Genomic DNA, 19,383 nt, shown 5'->3' with positions numbered 1-19,383 from the left:
CCTCCCACCCATATACCAATTAATAACAATTGTCAATTATAATCCCACCCCCTTATCTTATTCAATATTTTGGTGTTTAAAAAGATTTGGGGACCATTGGCGATTTATTCTAATGATCAGATATCTTAAACACCAAAATATTGAATGTACACTTTTTATAAAGCAGCATTTCCTCCTTCTGCTTCACTTCTGTGTTATAGGCCTACCGTTCTTCCATTCTTGTAACAGTGGATATTTCAGTGGAAACAATATTAATTAAACCAGCTCTCCAGGGACAAAAGTAATTTTGCAAAAATGAAACCCCTGTGTTTCACTTGTAAGGCTGTTCTTTCACTTTCGGGTGATATCTGCTTAATTTACAACTTAAAAATCATTTTTAATGATCTCATATGAAGAGTTCTAAGACTCACACTGGGCCTGGAAAAACATGGGGACTGTTACTCAAACAAATTTATAAATTCTCCAGCAGCCTGTGAACATATCATTTCACTGTCCACATATTTTTTTAAAAAAATTATAGATAGTATTGGCCTGAAAATCTAAGTGAATGGCCCAATACAATATGTATAGTGGGCCCAGATTTGGGATGGAGCAAGGGTGGGTTTTAAAATTTTCTGGATAGCAGCAACATTTGTCCCCTATTTAAATTACCTGTGAAAAGGAAAAGAATGGCAATTGCATTAAAGGGTTAATTTTATAAAGGTTCTTCTACATGTAGACACTGTTTTACATTAGGAAAATAATTTTTTTTAGCTATCCCAGAGTATGTACAAAGTAATGACAGGCAGAATGTGGGGATGTTCCCAAGGGCAGAGCAGGATCAGAGTTGCGATGTCGCTATAGGGGTCTTTTACTAATATGAAGTAAATTTTTGCACTTAACATGCCTTAATAACAAAAATTAAAATGCACTGACCCCCAAATTCTATATAAGGCGCTGATCAGAATGGTGCTTAGCCTAATTCTATAAAAGGCTCCCACTATATATAGAATTGTACTTAAGCGCCTATCTCAATTAGCTCATAATTGGAAAAAATTAAAATTAATTGGGCTATAAGTGCTTATCTTCTTAGGTGTGATTCTACAAAAGATAGGCAATTAACACTAAAGAAGGCGTGTTTAGGGTGGAGAGTGACTTAGGTGCTGCTAATATACACATTGAGATCTTTGAGTCTGTCCCCGTACGCCTTATGACAGACCACCAACCATTTTAAGTAAACTCCATCCTGTTTATATCTTTTTGAAGGTGCGGTCTCTAGAATTATACACAATATTTTTTTAAATTAGACTAACAATGCATTTTATGTTAGTCGATTATAAAAGGTGTCACCTTATTTCCTTTATATTTTTGTTTTATTTCCAATATAAGAATAGCCTTAGTGGATCAGACCAATGGTCCATCAAGCTCAGTAACCTGTTTTCACAGTGGCCAATCCAGGTCATTAGTACCTGGCCAAAACCCAAGGAGTAGCAACATTCCATTATCTCAGAGTAAGCAAGATTTCGGAACCCCAAAGAGCAGCAACATTCCATGCAGAATCCCCAAAGAGTAGCAAGATTCTAGAATCCCGAAGAGCAGCAACATTCCATGCAGAATCCCCAAAGAGTAGCAAGATTCTAGAATCCCGAAGAGCAGCAACATTCCATGCAGAATCCCCAAAGAGTAGCAAGATTCTAGAACCCCAAAGAGTAGCAACATTCCATGCAGAATCCCCAGAGCAGCAAGATTCTAGAATCCCAAAGAGTAGCAATATTCCATGCAGAATCCCCAAAGAGTAGCAAGATTCTAGAATCCCAAAGAGTAGCAACATTCCATTATCTCAGAGAAAGCAAGATTCTGGTACCCCAAACAGTAGCAACATTCCATGCAGAACCCCCAAAGAGCAGCAACATTCCATGCAGAATCCCCAAAGAGTAGCAAGATTCTAGAATCCCGAAGAGCAGCAACATTCCATGCAGAATCCCCAAAGAGTAGCAAGATTCTAGAATCCCGAAGAGCAGCAACATTCCATGCAGAATCCCGAAAGAGTAGCAAGATTCTAGAACCTCAAAGAGTAGCAACATTCCATGCAGAATCCCCAAAGAGTAGCAAGATTCTAGAACCCCAAAGAGTAGCAATATTCCATGCAGAACCCCCCAAAAGTAGGAATATTCTAGAATCCCAAAGAGTAGCAATATTCCAAGCAGAATCCCCAAAGAGTAGCAAGATTCTAGAATCCCAAAGAGTAGCAATATTCCATGCAGAATCCCCAAAGAGTAGCAAGATTCTAGAATCCCAAAGAGTAGCAACATTCCATTATCTCAGAGAAAGCAAGATTCTGGTACCCCAAACAGTAGCAACATTCCATGCAGAACCCCCAAAGAGCAGCAACATTCCATGCAGAATCCCCAAAGAGTAGCAAGATTCTAGAATCCCGAAGAGCAGCAACATTCCATGCAGAATCCCCAAAGAGTAGCAAGATTCTAGAATCCCGAAGAGCAGCAACATTCCATGCAGAATCCCGAAAGAGTAGCAAGATTCTAGAACCTCAAAGAGTAGCAACATTCCATGCAGAATCCCCAAAGAGTAGCAAGATTCTAGAACCCCAAAGAGTAGCAATATTCCATGCAGAACCCCCCAAAAGTAGGAATATTCTAGAATCCCAAAGAGTAGCAATATTCCAAGCAGAATCCCCAAAGAGTAGCAAGATTCTAGAATCCCAAAGAGTAGCAACATTCCATTATCTCAGAGTAAGCAAGATTCTGGTACCCCAAACAGTAGCAAGATTCCATGCAGAACCCCCAAAGAGCAGCAACATTCCATGCAGAATCCCCAAAGAGTAGCAAGATTCTAGAATCCCAAAGAGTAGCAACATTCCATGCTACCGATCCAGAGCAAGCAGTGGCTTCCCCCATGTCTTTCTCAACCACAGACTATGGACTTTTCCTCCAAGAACTTGTTCAAACCTTTCTTAAAACCAGCTACGCTATCCGCTCTTACCACAACCTCTGGCAATGCGTTCCAGAGCTTAACTATCCCTCCTATTGGTTTTAAAAGTATTTCTCTGTAACTTCAAGTGTATATACCTTGTATTACCTTGAAAAGTGGACTAACACAGCCACCACACTATTTCACACAATATTCTACTACTATTACTTATCACTTATATAGCGCTGATAGGCATACGCAGCGCTGTACATTTTGACATTTATAGATGGTCTCTGCTCGGAAGAGCTTACAATCTAACTTGGACAGACAGACATGACATATAGGGTTGGGAATGCAGAACCTAAGGTGAGAGGAGTTAGGAGTCAAAGGCACTCTCAAAGAGGTAGGCTTTTTTCTATTGGCCATGCCTCTCCCTAACCACCCAAATTGTGCGCAAATTGGCTATGCACCCTGATTTGCGTGCACCACTTAGGATGCTATATAAAGAATTTGTGCCTAAGTGCAAAGGCTGAGTGGAATATGCTGGAAGCAAGTACAGCATGTACTCAGCAATTCTATTACTACTACTATCCATTCAGTCGTGTCTGACCTTTGAATACTCTGTAGGTCAGTCCTCGACATGCTTCCCTGTTTTCCATGGCTTCTTTCAATTGCTTGATGTTCATTCTCATGTCATTCTTGATGTAATCCAACTAATGGGCCTTTGTGCTCTCCTGCTTCCTTTTACCACTGACCATTCCAAGTAGTGCCTCCTTTTCTAGTGAATTCGCCCTCAGCAACTACCATACTGAAAGGTTTTTTTAACATATAATAACTTTGTAAAGATATGGGGGCCATTGGAAAAATATTGTGAAGGGAAACTGAAGAGAGATATGTTCAAAACAAATGCAAGGAAGTTTTTTTTCACCCAAAGGGTCGTGGACACTTGGAATGCGCTACCGGAGGAAGTGATCAGGCAGAGTACGGTACAGGGATTCAAACAAGGATTGGACGGATTCCTGAGGGATAAAGGGATCGTGGGATACTGAGGGAGGAGCTGGGATGTAACACAAGTATAGAAAGCTAACCAGGTAATAAGTATAGAAACCCAACCAGGTCGTGCATGCGCAAGACCAGAGGGTTAGGACTTCGATGGGAAGATAGGACTTCAATGAGAAACCAAGGTGGCAAGGGAGCCCCTTCTGGTGATTCAGACAGGTCGTGACCTGTTTGGGCCGCCGCGGGAGCGGACTGCCGGGCAGGATGGACCTATGGTCTGACCCGGCGGAGGCACTGCTTATGTTCTTATGTTCTTAATAGACATCAATTCTTTTCTTTTCCTTTTCTTTTCTTTTTTAGATCTATTTAGCACACTCAAGGGGGAGGGTGGATATGGAGTGTAAGTTAATAAGATATGTTATCATATGTTATATAATATAGTACACTCTATTTTAGTTGAAAATGTGATGAAGGGTGGGTGGGTGGGTGAGTGGGTGGGGGTTTTTGTTTTTTACACTATTAGATCTTATGTGTTAGATATTATAGTGCTTTATTGGAATTACTTGTATGATATATTTTTGTGCACTTGTTGTTTGATTTGAAAATGAAGATTTTTTTAAAAAAAGAAAGGTTTTTTTAACACACTTAAACGTAGTCATAACTAGCTCAGATGCAGTTGATGCCTCCTACCAAAGCGGCACTAAGTGAACTGGACCTATCTGCAAAAGTGACAGCACATATGCCGCACATTGTTTTGGCTAATCAGGGACTTTAGGCTCCTCCCTAAGGAAGTCCCTGATTGGCTCCAAGGGAAGAGCCCAAGGTGCCTGAGCCAATCAGGGCCCTAGGCCCCTTCCTGTGCATCACATGATGCACCAGGGAGGGGCCTAAAGTCCGCATTGTGCAGGAGGGTCAGGAGGAGCAGGAGGCCAGACATAAAGGTATGGGGGGAGGGGGCTAACTGGGGGCCTGATGGCAGGAGGGAGTGGGCATCCCTCCTGCCAGGATTTTTCGGGGGGGATGGGGAGGTATTTGCAGACAAGAGTGAGTGGGCATCCCTCATCTCTTTTTTTTTTTCTTCAGGGAGTGGGTGGGCAACTTTGGGGGGCAGGAGGGAGTGGGCATCCCTCATGCCTTTTTATTCAGGGTGGAGGGGGGAGGGCCTTCATGGCAGGAGGGAGTAGGCATCCCTCCTGCCATCTTTCTGGGATTCGGGTGGGTCGCCGCAATTGTCAGGGGAGGGGGGGCCCACGATTGTCGGCGGGGAGGGCCTGTGGCAGCAGTGGGAGATTTTTTTCATTTTTTGGGGACAGATATTTTACATGTGTAATACATGCAAAATATCAGTGCCATTAAAAAAAAAAGAATAAAAAAACCAGCAGACCTGTCAGTTACCAAAAGGTACCAAAAGGTCTACAGCAGTTGGTTTTTAGGATCGTAAAACCCGATGCAAAACAGCCAAGCAAATGTTAGTGAATCAATCGCTTGGCTATTTTGCATGGAGTTTTACAAATTTGAATGGCCGGATTGGAAAATGGGTGATTGAGGTGGAAAACACACAGTGGGCCATTTTGTGAATCAGGTTGGTTAGCAGCGATCATTGCTAAGCCTGTGAAAACAGGTTTAGCAATGATTGCTGACTTTAGTGAATCGGGGCCCAAGTCTCCACATTGTTTAATATGCATTTGTACCATTTCTGGAATCTGTAAAAAAACTATCCAAACGCTCAGTCAATTTGACCTCCAGTGTATTAACAGCATCCCATACTTCTTCCAATGTTAGCTTCTCTAGTCTATTATAGCCTGGTAATGTTCAGCGTCAGTGCCTTTAGTAACAACAGGTTCAAATCCCAGAGAAACCTTCTCAGGCCATCCACCCACTGCTCCTGCTGATTGTGCCCCCCTCTGCAAGTGGAGAATCAGACAGTGGCCGAACTAAATTCAGCAACCTCTTCGGTATCCTTAGTAAAGCTCCCCAACTGCTTTTTCACCTCGCTTCTGGCTGGGTTCCCGCGATCTTCGGGGGGTCAGCATGGTGTCCAAAGTGCTGCGAGTGAAATCTCCCGCTTCAAGGTCGCCACCCTGAAGCTTATCTTTCACTCCAGCTGGTAAGAGGGACTCCTCCAACATTCGCTGTACCAATATTCTTTTCAAAAAACACGTCCTTACTTAATATTCCCCTCCCCAATCGCACATGCACTCTCCCCAGCAAATAACACACTAGTCATCCCCTTGAACCTCATTTACGAAAAATATCCAAACTCCTAAATAAGCATCTCCCTTAGGTATCCACTTAACTGATTCCTTCAAAGTTAGGTATCTTTCTTCAGTTGCTTATATTGTTTTCCCCACTGAACCTTGTAACTACTTGAACCCTGTCAAGTTATTCTATCGATAAATCCAGATATCTTATATTTGTATTTCTATACCACAACATGTAATTTACTTAAATCGTTGTAATGTAATTCTCTCGGTAATGTCCTGATCTCTTTTAACTGTAATCCGCTTAGAACCGCAAGGCACAGGTGGAATAGAAATCACAAATGTAATATAAATGTAAATGTAATATTGGGAAAGGGGTCGGTTCGGCTGGGAATGAATGCGGCTTCCCTTTGCGCTTTACCATGCTTTTTTCATTGCAGTATGGAGCACACGTCGGAGCACCCTCTCAGACATCCATCGCTGCCGCCATCTTGCTTAAAAACCTCTTTCAGCGATCTTTTGTAGTTTATGAAAGCTAACCTTCTCAGCTACTACTTTTAAGAACCAAAGCAGCCTTCTTTTCCTCTTACTTTTACTTACTTGCCTCACAAAAAGGTGTGTTACTCTTACAATTACTCCTTTTAGTTTTGCCAACTGCATTTCCACTCCTTTCAAATGTTCCCATCCAGACAATTCCTTGACATAATCCCCCATCTGAACAAAGTTAGTTTTTTTAAGTCTAAAACCTTTACTTCTGAATAAGCCCTCTCTATACCCATTTTAATATTAAACCGTACCATGCAGTGATCACTGGATTCCAGATGATCACCCAGAAACACAGATGATCACACCAGAAACACTTTTCCCATTTCTAAGCACTAAGTCCAGTATGACCCCATCCTGCATGAGTTCCATTACCAACTGCTGGAACAGATCTCCTTGTAGAGAATCCAGGATCTTGCTACTTCTAGCGAATTTAGGGGTGGACTGGGGGAAGAGACTTGATGGAGCATAACCCAATCTAGTTAATGGCAACATTTAGGCTGACAACTAATTAAGTGCATAAAAAAGTTAGGACAGGAAAAAAAAACCTGTCCAAACTATGCGCCAAATATTGTCTGGTGCCTGGTTAAACTTCCATAGAGTCTGGTGGACTTTCCCTTGTTCGCGATTCACCCTCCCACCCACCCTCAAATAAAATAGAAAGCTCCTCCAGCCTCCACCCTCATCCTGTTTGCCCCTGGGGTGTACCTGAAGTTCCTAGGGGATCTTGGGAGAAATTGGGCAGGAGTGATGCCCTCTCCCTCCGGCCTGGTGCCAGCCTGCATTTCAAAATGGACATCGTGACCTTTAGCATCAGCTTTACAGGATGAGGTATGAATTACTGCGAGGTTGCCACTAGAGGTTTTGGCAGCCATTTTGGAATGCGAGCCAACGCTGATCAGGAGCAAGTGGGCATCACTCCTACCCAATTTCCCCCAGACCACCAGGGATTTCTCCACGTAGTCCCCAGGAGGCCTATGGTGGGAGAATGGAGCTGCCTTCTAGTTCTGTCAGGATATAGGAGGGGATCATGAGGGAGGGACATTTTGAGTGCTGAAAGGGGGTGGAAGAATAAATCAGAATGGGAGATGCCGTCTGACTTGGACTTTTTTTTTTTTTTTTAATGTCTTGGCCAATATTTAAGAAAGAAAAAACAGGGGAAGAAACAACACCACAGACACAAATATGCAACAACCAAAGTGGAATTGTCCAAAATTTGTTCAAACATCAAACTGACAAATTGACTCGACATGCGCATGTTTCGGTCAGAACTATAGGCCAGTAGACAGCATTCGTTTTCCTTGTGGCATGACACTCTTCTTTGATTGATTTATGGTCAGATTCATTCGAGTGTCAGTATACCTCGTATATCATCATTTGTGACTTTTAAGACTCCTGAGGCAGGCCTGTTGGCCGAAACATGCGCATGTCGAGTCAATTTGTCAATTTGATGTTTGAACAATAAAGATCGTCATTTCACCAGATGGATTGAAGGACACTTTTTTAGTGCACATCATTCTCTTTTGGACAATTCCACTTTGGTTGTTGCATATTTGGCCAATATTTAGCCAGAATCCACCTAAATTTCTTATGTGAGATCCAACTGAATACTGATTGGGACCCGCATAAGTTCACTGATTTTTAATGTGGTTGCCTGCACATAGTCCTGCACTGTACTGTATATCTGGGGCTTATTCACCCCATATCTGGGGCTAATTCACCCCATATCTGGGGCTAATTCACCCATATCTGGGGCTAAAGCACCCATATCTGTTTGTCATTCCCTGTATAGTTTCCTACCTGAGCAGTGTGTGTAGATTCACTGTTTTTGTCCTGTTTGACTGTAACAATTAAATTGGAAGCTCTTTTGAGCAGGAACTGTCTCTTGCGTGTTAACATACAGCACTGCGTGCATCTGGTAGTGCTATAAAAATGATAAGTAATCGTAGTACAGTCAAACCTTGGTTTACGAGCATAATTCGTTCCAGAAGCATGCTTGTAATCCAAAGCACTCGTATATCAAAGCAAATTTCCCCATTGGAAATAATGGAAACTCAGACGATTCATTCCACAACCCAAAATCTTTAGTACAAAATACTATCGCAAGTGCTCGTATTGCAAGACTTTGCTTATTTAGAACAGTCACTACACTCTTGCAGTGTCAGTTGTGATGTGTGTATACTGTATGTACTTGCATTTCAAGATACTGCTTGTATAGCAAGTTAAAATGTAATAAATGTTTGCAAAACACTTGCAAAGCAAGTTACTTGCACCCAAGGTTTTACTGTATTTCTTAGTAGATAAAGACAGGTTGTTCACCCTCTCCAAGGTGGAGAGAACGAGAGGGCACTCTCTAAAGTTAAAAGGGGATATATTCCGTACAAACGTAAGGAAGTTCTTCACCCAGAGAATGGTAGAGAACTGGAACGCTCTTCCGGAGGTTGTTATAAGGGAAAACACCCTCCAGGGATTCAAGACAAAGTTAGACAAGTTCCTGCTGAACCAGAACGTACGTAGGCAAGGCTAGACTCAGTTAAATCGACCTAAATAAATCCAGGAAAAATTCCATCTGATAATTAAGGGAATAGACTTAGTAGATAAGGGCAGGTTGTTCACCCTCTCCAAGGTAGAGAGAGCGAGAGGGCACTCTCTAAAGTTAAAAGGGGATAGATTCCGTACAAACATAAGGAAGTTCTTCTTCACCCAGAGAGTGGTGGAAAACTGGAACGCTCTTCCGGAGTCTTTTATAGGGGAAAACACCCTCCAGAGATTCAAGACAAGGTTGGACAAGTTCCTGCTGAACCAGAACGTACGTAGGCAAGGCTAGACTCAGTTAAATCGACCTAAATAAATCCAGGAAAAATTCCATCTGATAATTAAGGGAATAGACTTAGTAGATAAGGACAGGCTGTTCACTTTCTCCAAGGTAGAGAGAGCGAGAGGGCACTCTCTAAAGTTAAAAGGGGATAGATTCTGTACAAACGTAAGGAAGTTCCTTCTTCACCCAGAGAGTGGTAGAAATTTGGAATGCTCTTCCGGAGGCTGTCATAGGGGAAAACACTCTCCAGGGATTCAAGACAAGGTTAGACAAGTTCCTGCTGAACCAGAACATATGCAGATAAATCGACCTAAATAAATCCAGGAAAAATTCCATCTGATAATTAAGGGAACAGACTTAGTAGAGAAAGAGAGATTGTTCATCCTCTCCAAGGTAGAGAGAACGAGAGGGCACTCTCTAAAGTTGAAAGGGGATAGATTCCGTACAAACGTAAGGAAGTTCCTTCTTCACCCAGAGAGTGGTAGAAATTTGGAATGCTCTTCCGGAGGCTGTCATAGGGGAAAACACTCTCCAGGGATTCAAGACAAGGTTAGACAAGTTCCTGCTGAACCAGAACATATGCAGATAAATCGACCTAAATAAATCCAGGAAAAATTCCATCTGATAATTAAGGGAACAGACTTAGTAGAGAAAGAGAGATTGTTCACCCTCTCCAAGGTAGAGAGAACGAGAGGGCACTCTCTAAAGTTAAAAGGGGATAGATTCCGTACAAACGTAAGGAAGTTCTTCTTCACCCAGAGAGTGGTAGAAAACTGGAACGCTCTTCCGGAGTCTATCATGGGGGAAAACACTCTCCGGGGATTCAAGACAAAGTTAGACAAGTACCTGCTGAACCAGAACGTACGCAGGTAGGGCTAGGCTCAGTTAGGGCGCTGGTCTTTGACCAGAGGGCCGCCACGTGAGCGGACTGCTGGGCGCGATGGACCACTGGTCTGACCCAGCAGCGGCAATTCTTATGTTCTTAGACATTTATGTGTAGACTGGAAGGGTGGACTAGTGATTAGAGCTGCTGCCTCAGCTCCTTCTGACTCTGGGCAAGTCATTTAACACTTCATTGCCCCAGGTACCGCAGTTAGATATGAGCCTGCCAGGACAGATATGAAAAATACTTAAGAATACCTGATTACTAGTCAATGTATTGTAAACCGCTTTGGGTGAATCTCTTCATAAAAAGGCGGTTAATAAATAAAATGTACTTGTCTTGAACTGCTGATATTTTAGACATATACAGCATGTTTCTAAAATGGACCCTCCTGCCACATATAACCAGGGCTGTGGAGTCGGTGCATAAAACCTTTGACTCCTTTATTTATAGTATCTTCACTCCGACGCCTTTATTTATATATTTATATAGGTGTTGTACTACATGCAAGGTGTGGCTTCTTGGGATTTTGGTTTAATGTATGTTTATCATTTTGGGATTTGGCATTGATGGTCTGTATGTGTGACTGAGGTATTCTGTTAGAATGACATTTCTATGGAGTATTTTGTAGCAATTTGGCTTGTTCAGTTGTCTCGATAGTGGAGGGTCTATGTGTGAGCGGGGAGGGGAGACGAGCCTTGTTGATCCCTTTTCTGTATTTGTAATTTATAAAATGACGAGGGAGGGGGTGAATCGTGCCTAATGACGCCTAAATATTGCTCTACCCCTAACCATGCCCACTTAGGCATCCTGCTTTAGACGCATTAAATGCGCCTACTTTTTTTAACAAGTTTTTAATTGGTTTTAAACTACGCTGTCAATTACCATGCCAATTAAAACAAGTTAGGCAACGGTAGGGCACATACCACCACCTAACTTATGGCGCCGTTTATAGAATATGACTAAAAAATACACGGGATGTTCAAAATGAAAGCCCCCAGTCTAAATTCACTCCTTTTTAGCTCCAACCAATAGTACTTATGCGGTGGCCTTCATGGGTACTTTTACACTCAGTGGGATAGAGAGAGAACAACTTTCAAAACCAAAATTTAGGCAGATAAAATTCGGGTTTACCCATGGAAATGATTTTCAAAATTGCAGGAGGAAACATTCAGATTATGATTCCAATGAAAAACTGAAACAAAATCGATCAGGTCACTGTGCTGCTAACTTCATTTGGCGTGACCTACAGTATCTCCCTCCTTCTGTTTTGGAAAGAATAGCATTTGACAATCAGCATGAAGGATGTTAGAAGCAATAACCTACCTCAGTTCTTGGTCCATAGATAATCCAGACCCTTGTTCTACTAGTCTGGTCAGGTTATATATTTCCTCTTTCAGTAACTGTATGGTTTCCTTTGCCTTCTGCTCCTTTTCATATGCTCCATCCACCAATTTCCAGGCTTTTTCAATTTCCTAGTGACAAATCACGTCAAAACAGTGAAATACCCAAACATGTAATTCAAGATAGTTTACATATTCCCTTATGAAATGTTGGTTGGGTGGGTTTTTTATTGTTGTATGGATTTTGATTGATTATAAATGCATATATGATTAATATTATAATGTATAGATACTGTATTGCATTTTTGTTGGTTTTGAAACTCAATAAAGATTTATAAAAAAAAAAAAAAGAAAGTTTACATCAGGGGTGTCCAACCTTTTGGCTTCCCTAAGCCACATTGGCCAAAAAAATGTTTCTGGGGCTGCACAAAGGTGCAAACGCTGCAGCAAGACAGAGGAGGGAGCCGGCAAAACGGTAAACACCTGGGGGCAGCAGAGGAAAACACTGCATCGCCCTCGACCGGGGCCGTACAAAATACTTCAATGGGCCGCTTGCGGCCCTCAGGCCACAGGTTGGACATCCCTGGTTTACAAAAACTCTTTTTATTGAGAACACAAAGGGCAATAAGCAATTTCACACAAGAAGCTCACAACTATTAACAAACCCTGAAACCCATCCCCACTCACCCACCTTTTAACAGAAAGGATTTGAGATGTACACATTAAAGAGAAATCAACCATCAATAAACTGCAATCCTCGCATATAGCCTTATCCAACCCTTACGCCCCTCAAGATAGTTTCAAGAATCCAGAAACAGGCTGTCTGTCTTTAAACAATTTATACATAGGTTGATGTAGTGTGATTTATTTTTTTACCAGAAGTTTTGCAGAGATCCAAAAATAAGTTAACGTTTATGCATACGAAGGGCGATTCTACAGCTGGGAGCTTCCATTTTTGTGCTACTTATGCACTTAAATGTACAGAAGACCAAATTTACCTAAGCAAATAAGGAGTCAATATTCAGCCGGTGGTGATGAGTGTTTTGCTGACCACTTCTGGCATTATTCTGATATCCAGTGCCGGGCCATGTCCAGGCTTCGTCGATGAGTATCCCGTTTATGCGGCGCCAGCCAACACATGGCCAGATAAAGTTGATAGTTAGAACTTAGCCAGCCATAAGTTGCTGCATAAAGCTAGGACTGTGTTTTATAAAGTTACCCTGGCCAAGTGTTGACTCCGTCCCTGGAACACCCCCCAAATATTTGGCTTTTACTTAGGCCCTAACCACTTTCAGCAGAGTTAACCACTTAAGTACCACTGAAAATTAGCAGATAGCGCCGAATAAGCAATTTAACCAGCCATCGGCTGTTTCTGGCAGGTTACGTCATTTTGAATATCGACCAGTAAATGTATGCTAAATGCAAAGTGACTACAAGCTATGTTTATGTTTATTAAAATCTTTCCATACTGCCTATACAGCCAAAAAGGATCAAAGCGGTTTACATCACAACTTAATCATATTTAAGAAAGGAATCAAGCTATCTTATGTGGGTGCATGTAAATTACACTTCCCCCTCCCCATTCGCGATTTCTGCACTCGCAATTTCACATAATCGCGATTTTTTTCTGGGGAGGGGGAAAATTTAAAAAAAACATATTTTTTTACCTCCCTGCCGCCTTCCCGGCCTTACCTGGTGGTGTAGAGGGCTTTCGGGGCAGGAGTGATCGTCCTATGCTCCTGCCCCGTGCAGATCGCCATCAGGAAATGGCTGTAGGGAGTTCCCGACGTAGTCTCGAGAAACATAGAATTGCCCCATAAAGCAGTGTCCTGCAAACTTTGTCGAGCTGTGGCACACTAAACATAGTAGCCGCGGCTTCAGGCATCTGGAAGTGCGCGGACATCAACATGTTGACGTCCACGCATGCTCGAAGGCCCAACAGATGAGCCCTGAACCGCCAGTAAGGGGTGCCAGCAAGGAAGATGCGTATAGAGGAGAGGTGCGGGCGCCAGCTGATTGCCTACAGGATGTGCCTCTTGCTGTGAGAGACACATCCTGTAGGCAGTCAGCCAGTGCCTCTCCTCCTCCCCAGCATCTGGTGGCACACCTGAAATCTCAAGACGCACACTTGCTGCAGCACACAGATTGTGATACACTGTCATAAAGGATTAAGAACATAAGAACATAAGCGTTGCCTCTGCCGGGTCAGACCAGGGGTCCATCGTGCCCGGCAGTCCGCTCCCGCGGTGGCCCCCCAGGTCCATGACCTGAAAGTGTTCCCTACCTAACCTAAAATATCCATACCCTATTCGCTCAATGTCCTGTACGGTAAACCTCTATCTGTACCCTGTTATCCCCTTCGCTTCCAGGAAGTCATCCAGTCCCTTTTTGAACCCCAGAATTGTACTCTGTCTTATCACCTCTCCGGGAAGCGCGTTCCAGGTGTCCACCACCCTCTGAGTGAAGAAGAACCTCCTTGCATTCGTTATGAATCTGTCTCCTCTCAGTTTTTCTGAATGACCTCTTGTTTTAGTTGTCCCTGCTAGTCTAAAGAATCTGTCCCTCTCCACCTTCTCTATGCCTTTCATGATTTTATAAGTTTCTATCATGTCCCCTCTCAGTCTCCGCTTCTCCAGGGTAAAGAGCCCCAGCCTGTCTAACCGTTCGGCATATGAAAGGTTCTCCATACCCTTTATCATCCTCGTTGCCCTCCTCTGGACCCTTTCGAGTATTGCCATGTCCTTCTTGAGATTCTTTTATAACAGAGCACCTAACAGAATTTCAGAAAACCAAACCTATTTTATGCCTGTTTTATAAAATCTCACCCTCGAGCAGGGCAGGATTAACCAATAGGCCAAGTAGGCACGGGCCTAGGGCCTGAAATGGTGATGCCCGATGAAGGAGGGCATCAACATTGTTTTTTCCAAACGGCGATGGGCCCCTCCAGCATCGATTTGCAACGTGGGCCCTCCCGATTGGCAATGCGGCTTCCCCCCCCTCCCCCATCGACAGAAAGTAAGACAAGTAAGCAACGTGGGTAAGAAAGGCAACAGGAACTGTAATTGTGCAAGCGGTGCTGCTTGCCCAAAGCTTCCCTCTGACGCAGCTTCCTGTTTCCGCCTGGGTGCATGGTGGGGTGGGGCGGGGCAGGGAGCCCAATGTACTTGTGTGCCTAGGGGCCCTCGATGAATTAATCCTGCCCTGCCCTCGAGTGTACAATCAAGTTCAAAGAGTATAAAAAAAATATGTCCTATCATAAAATTTCAAGCAGATGCCCAGCCAGTCCTAGAACACAGGATAATACAAATTAATTTTAGGCCCCTCGGAGGTGAGCTCAATGAATTAGTGAACATAAGAGCATAAGAACTGCCATCTCCGGATCAGACCTTAGGTCCATCAAGTCCGGTGATCCGCTCACGCGGAGGCCCATCCAGGTGTAACCTGGCAAAAACTTAGTCACCCTTATCCTTCTATGCATCTTTTGAGGAGATGTGCATCTAACTTGCCCTTAAATCCTAGAACGGTGGGTTCCGCAGCAATCTCCACCGGGGAAGCGTTCCAGGTGTCCACCACTCGCTGCGTGAAGCAGAACTTCCTGGCATTTGTTCTGGGCTTGTCCCCCCTCAGCTTCAGTCCATGACCTCTTGTCCTGGTCACATTTGACATCGTAAATAACTTTTTATCCTGCTCTATCTTGTCGATTCCTTTTATTATTTTAAAAGTCTCAATCAGTAAGATCATAAACCCTCCAATAGAAACCCTCCCCCCTCCCAACACTAAGTGGTGTATAACTAATAGAAAAATGGCCTTTAATCATGACAAAAAGATGTTAATGGCTCCCATATTTTTATAAAATTTTTATAATTTCCATTCTGTACCGCCAGTGATCTTTCCATTCTATATAGGTGACACAACGAATTCCACCAGAAATTAAAATTAAGATGTTCAAGTGGTCTATTTAATACTGTTAATATGAATTTTGTACACTTGATGAAAGCTTAAAACTGAATAAAGAATTTTTTTAAAAAAAAGTCTCTATCAGATCCCTTCGCAGTTTCCTCTTCTCAAGGGAGAACAGTCCCAGTTTTCTAAGTCGTTCTTCGTAGTTCAAAGTCTTCAAAGAGTTATACACCCGGGGCTCTTTTTACTAAGGTACGCTAAACATTTTAGCATGCGCTAAATATTAGCACGTGTTAACCATGCACTAAACGCTTATGCGTGCATGTTAGTCTATGGACGAATTAGCACGTGCATATATTTAGCGTGCGCTATAACGCATAGCGCACCTTAGTAAAAGAGGGGGGTAAATTTCTTCATCGGGTCATTTTTTTTCTTTTTTTCATTTTGTAACTTATAAGACAGATATCTCAAAATACTTTTTAGAAATTAGTAGACGCTAATTTTAAAGCAGTTCATAAGCCATAAGTAGAAATTCAAGGAGACATTTTCAACATGGTTCCATGTTCACATAAAGCTGCTTCATAGAAAAGTCTTCTTCACATATGACAATCAGCAGTCAGCTTTGCATACTGCCTTTTTTTGTGGATTTATAACTACACTCAAAGTTCCACCCCTGGCAAGCCTCCTTTCTTCTACAACCAGCTCTGGCTGCGTCTGGAGCTTTGCTCATGAGGCTTTCTCTAAATATTGCTCAGCTTCTCCATAAAACCATGAAAATGCAATTTAGTTTTGGAAATACTAATTAAACCAGTGTTCTTCAACCACTGGTCCATGGACCAGTGCCAGTCCACAGAAATTTCCTGCCGGTCCATAGGGCCAGCATATGCATCAGGACCAAAACAGAGATCTTCAACCGCCGGTTCACGGTGCGATCAATGCGGCGTTATCTTCGAGCCAGCTCCCTCTTCCTAACTGATTCAGTGCACAAAGCCACGGGCAGCGGCTCCTACGGGCATCCTGCGCCTGAACCGGAAGCCTTCTCTCTGACGGTGCAATGTCAGATGAGGCATGGGACGTGCAAGATGCAATTAGTACTGTTATGGGGGCAGGGTCTGGAGTGGAGATTGGGTAGAGATGGGCGGGGTCTGGCCCACGACTTAGCCCAGTGTTCTTCAACCGCCGGTCCACAGACCAATGCCGGTCCACAGCATAATTCTTTTATTTCTGCCGGTCCATAGATGTAAAAAGGTTGAAAAACACTGAATTAAACCATCAAATTGTAATCCCCAAGCAAACTGCTGCATGTTGAGGTTTGCAAATACTGCCTGAATGTATGACAACCAATACAGTAAACCAATGATATAAGCCCCATGCCGCTTAAATTTCAAACCATGATGGCTCGCATAGTTGGATGACCTCTTCACCTCACGTCACATCAAAATCTTTTTAGTAGAATATTCTAAAATGTAAAAAGCAAAATCCCATGGATTCTATATGATACTCAAAATTGCGTACAGAAATTTAGATGCATGCCCAATTTGCACGTACAGTTTGAGTAACAAGTCTATTAGCGCCAATAATTGGATGCTAACAATTCATTATTGGCATTAATTGGTAAGTGATGTTCTATAATGATGCGTGCATGAATCTCTTTGTATTCAACTGAAAAGAGGGCGTGACTTTGGGAGGACAATGGGCAGGTCAGGGGTGTCACTAAAGAGGGGTGTCCACACCTAAACATTGTGCATGGATCCCTGTTCCACACGCTAATCTATGAACAGCTCCCAACTTGGGGTGCTATTTATAGAACGATGCTTAATGCTCATTTTTCTGCGTTGATTTTTCGGAGCTATACATAGATTTGACCCAATATCTCTTATAAGACAATACAAATAAAATATGCATAGGTTGTCTCAAACTAAATTGATAAGTCTAATCTAATCAGAATTTCTGAATCGTACTTATCCAGTACAGGTTCAAGGCAATTTACGTACAAGGTTAGAGGCCAATGCAGGAACATTGTAGAGGAAGGTTACATTGTTGCAAACAGCTGCCCAGAGAGTGTAGGACAGATTTGTTGCTTTGGTGCCAGATAGTTTCCAAGTTTTATTAGTGCTTGATAAATCGCTTATTAAATCGCTTATAGACTGAGGGAAGAGGAGATACAATATTATAGAGCAGTGTTTTGCAAATTGTGTGCCGCAACACACTAGTGTGCGTCCTGAGATTTCAGGTGTGTCACGGTACACTGAGAAAGAGGAAAGGCGCTGTCTGACTGCCTAAAGGACGTGCTTCTCACAGCGAGAGGCACGTCCTGTAGGCGATCAGCCGGTGCCAGCGCCTCTCCTCTCCGGCCCTCTTGGCACCCCCCACTGGCATCTAGGGGCCCGTCTGAAGGGCCTTCGCGCATGCGTGGACGTCAATGTGATGACATCACTCATGCATGTGACATCATCATGGTGATGCCCACACACTTCCGGGTGCCTTGAGCTACGGCCACTACCTTTAGTGTGCACAAAGCTCGAGAAAGTTTGCAGGACACGTTATAGAGGAATATGACTCAAAGGCAATGATGCATGTTAACATAAGTCCTGGAATCATAGGGGAAGAGAGATAGTGAGGGGCAGCTGAGTAACTGCATTTGTAGATAAGAGGAGTTTGAATTGTATTCGGAAATGGATGGGAAGCCAATACAGCTGAATTCTGGATGAATTGGAGGGGAGCGAGATGGCTAAGCGAAAGGCCTGAGAGTAGCGAGTTGCAGTAGTCTAAGCAAGAGGTGATCAGGGCGTGGATAAGTGCTCAGAGAGGAAGGGTCAGATTTTGGTAATATTATAAGCAGCAGGTTTTAGCAATATGTTGTATCTGGGTGGTGAAGGAGAGAGAGGAGTCAAAAATGATCCCGAGATTACGAGCAGACAAATCAGGAAGAATGAGCGTGTTGTTCACAATGACGGAGAATATGGGATGCGGAGAGGTGGGTTTAGGTGGGAAGTTGAGCAACTCTGTTTTAGCCATATTCAATTTAAGATGGCGGTGAGACATCCAGGCGGCAATGTCGGACAGGCAGGCTGAGACTCTGGTCTGGGTTTCAGTAGAGATATTTGGCGCAGAGAGGTACATCTGGGAGTTGTCAGCATAGAGGCGATACTGGAAGCTGTGGGAGGAGATCAGCGGTCCAAGTGAGCAAGTCTACCACTAGGTGTGATTCTATAAACAGTCCTAGTGGTTGATTGCTAACCATGCCAAGTTGCGCCTACAATGTAGGTGGCTCTGGGTGCCATTTATAGAATCAGGCCTGAAGAGGACCAATCTAACGCCTTGGGGAATCCTGAGCTGAACTTCTTTTAACATCCTTATAAACAAACTAATTCTACTGACTAACAGATGTAAAACAAAGCCCGGCTGAAGTTCAGTTCCAGCACTCCAGTCTCCTGTCACTCTCCTGAGTCTGTTCAGCACCACAAGAAGAGCAAAAGCATCAAAGCAATCATCTCTTCCATCACTCTGACTTAAACTTATGCATCTCAAGAATCCAGCACTTTATATATCAGAGATTACTCTTTCAATAGCACCATCTGACAGTGGCGTAGCGAGGGTGAGAGGCGTCCGGAGCAGTGGCGCCCCTTCCCTTCCTCTGTACCTCTAGCCGTTCACTGCTGCAAGCAACAAGAATTTCAATGTGCTCCTCACAGAGAGACGACGCAGTCTAGGGGAGCGCGTTAAAGTTGTTGCTCCCGGTGGTGAACAAGGGAAGGGGCGTGGTGAGGGGAGGACTGGCAAGAGGCT

General features: G+C 43.3%; 1 protein-coding gene across 1 annotated transcript in view; it reads right to left on the bottom strand.

Annotated features, from left to right (window-relative positions):
• Positions 1-19,383, bottom strand: part of CFAP58 (cilia and flagella associated protein 58) — a 326,613-nt gene that overhangs the window by 295,347 nt on the left and 11,883 nt on the right. The window contains exon 3 of the mRNA XM_033943377.1: positions 11,678-11,826. Within this exon, the coding sequence (XP_033799268.1) occupies positions 11,678-11,826 (149 nt within the window). The remainder of the gene's footprint in view (positions 1-11,677; positions 11,827-19,383) is intronic.

Source organism: Geotrypetes seraphini, chromosome 4, assembly GCF_902459505.1.
Source record: "Geotrypetes seraphini chromosome 4, aGeoSer1.1, whole genome shotgun sequence".
Lineage (NCBI taxonomy): Eukaryota > Metazoa > Chordata > Amphibia > Gymnophiona > Dermophiidae > Geotrypetes > Geotrypetes seraphini.
The sequence above is the reverse complement of the archived record's forward strand: the minus strand, read 5'-3'. Positions and strand labels throughout refer to the sequence as shown.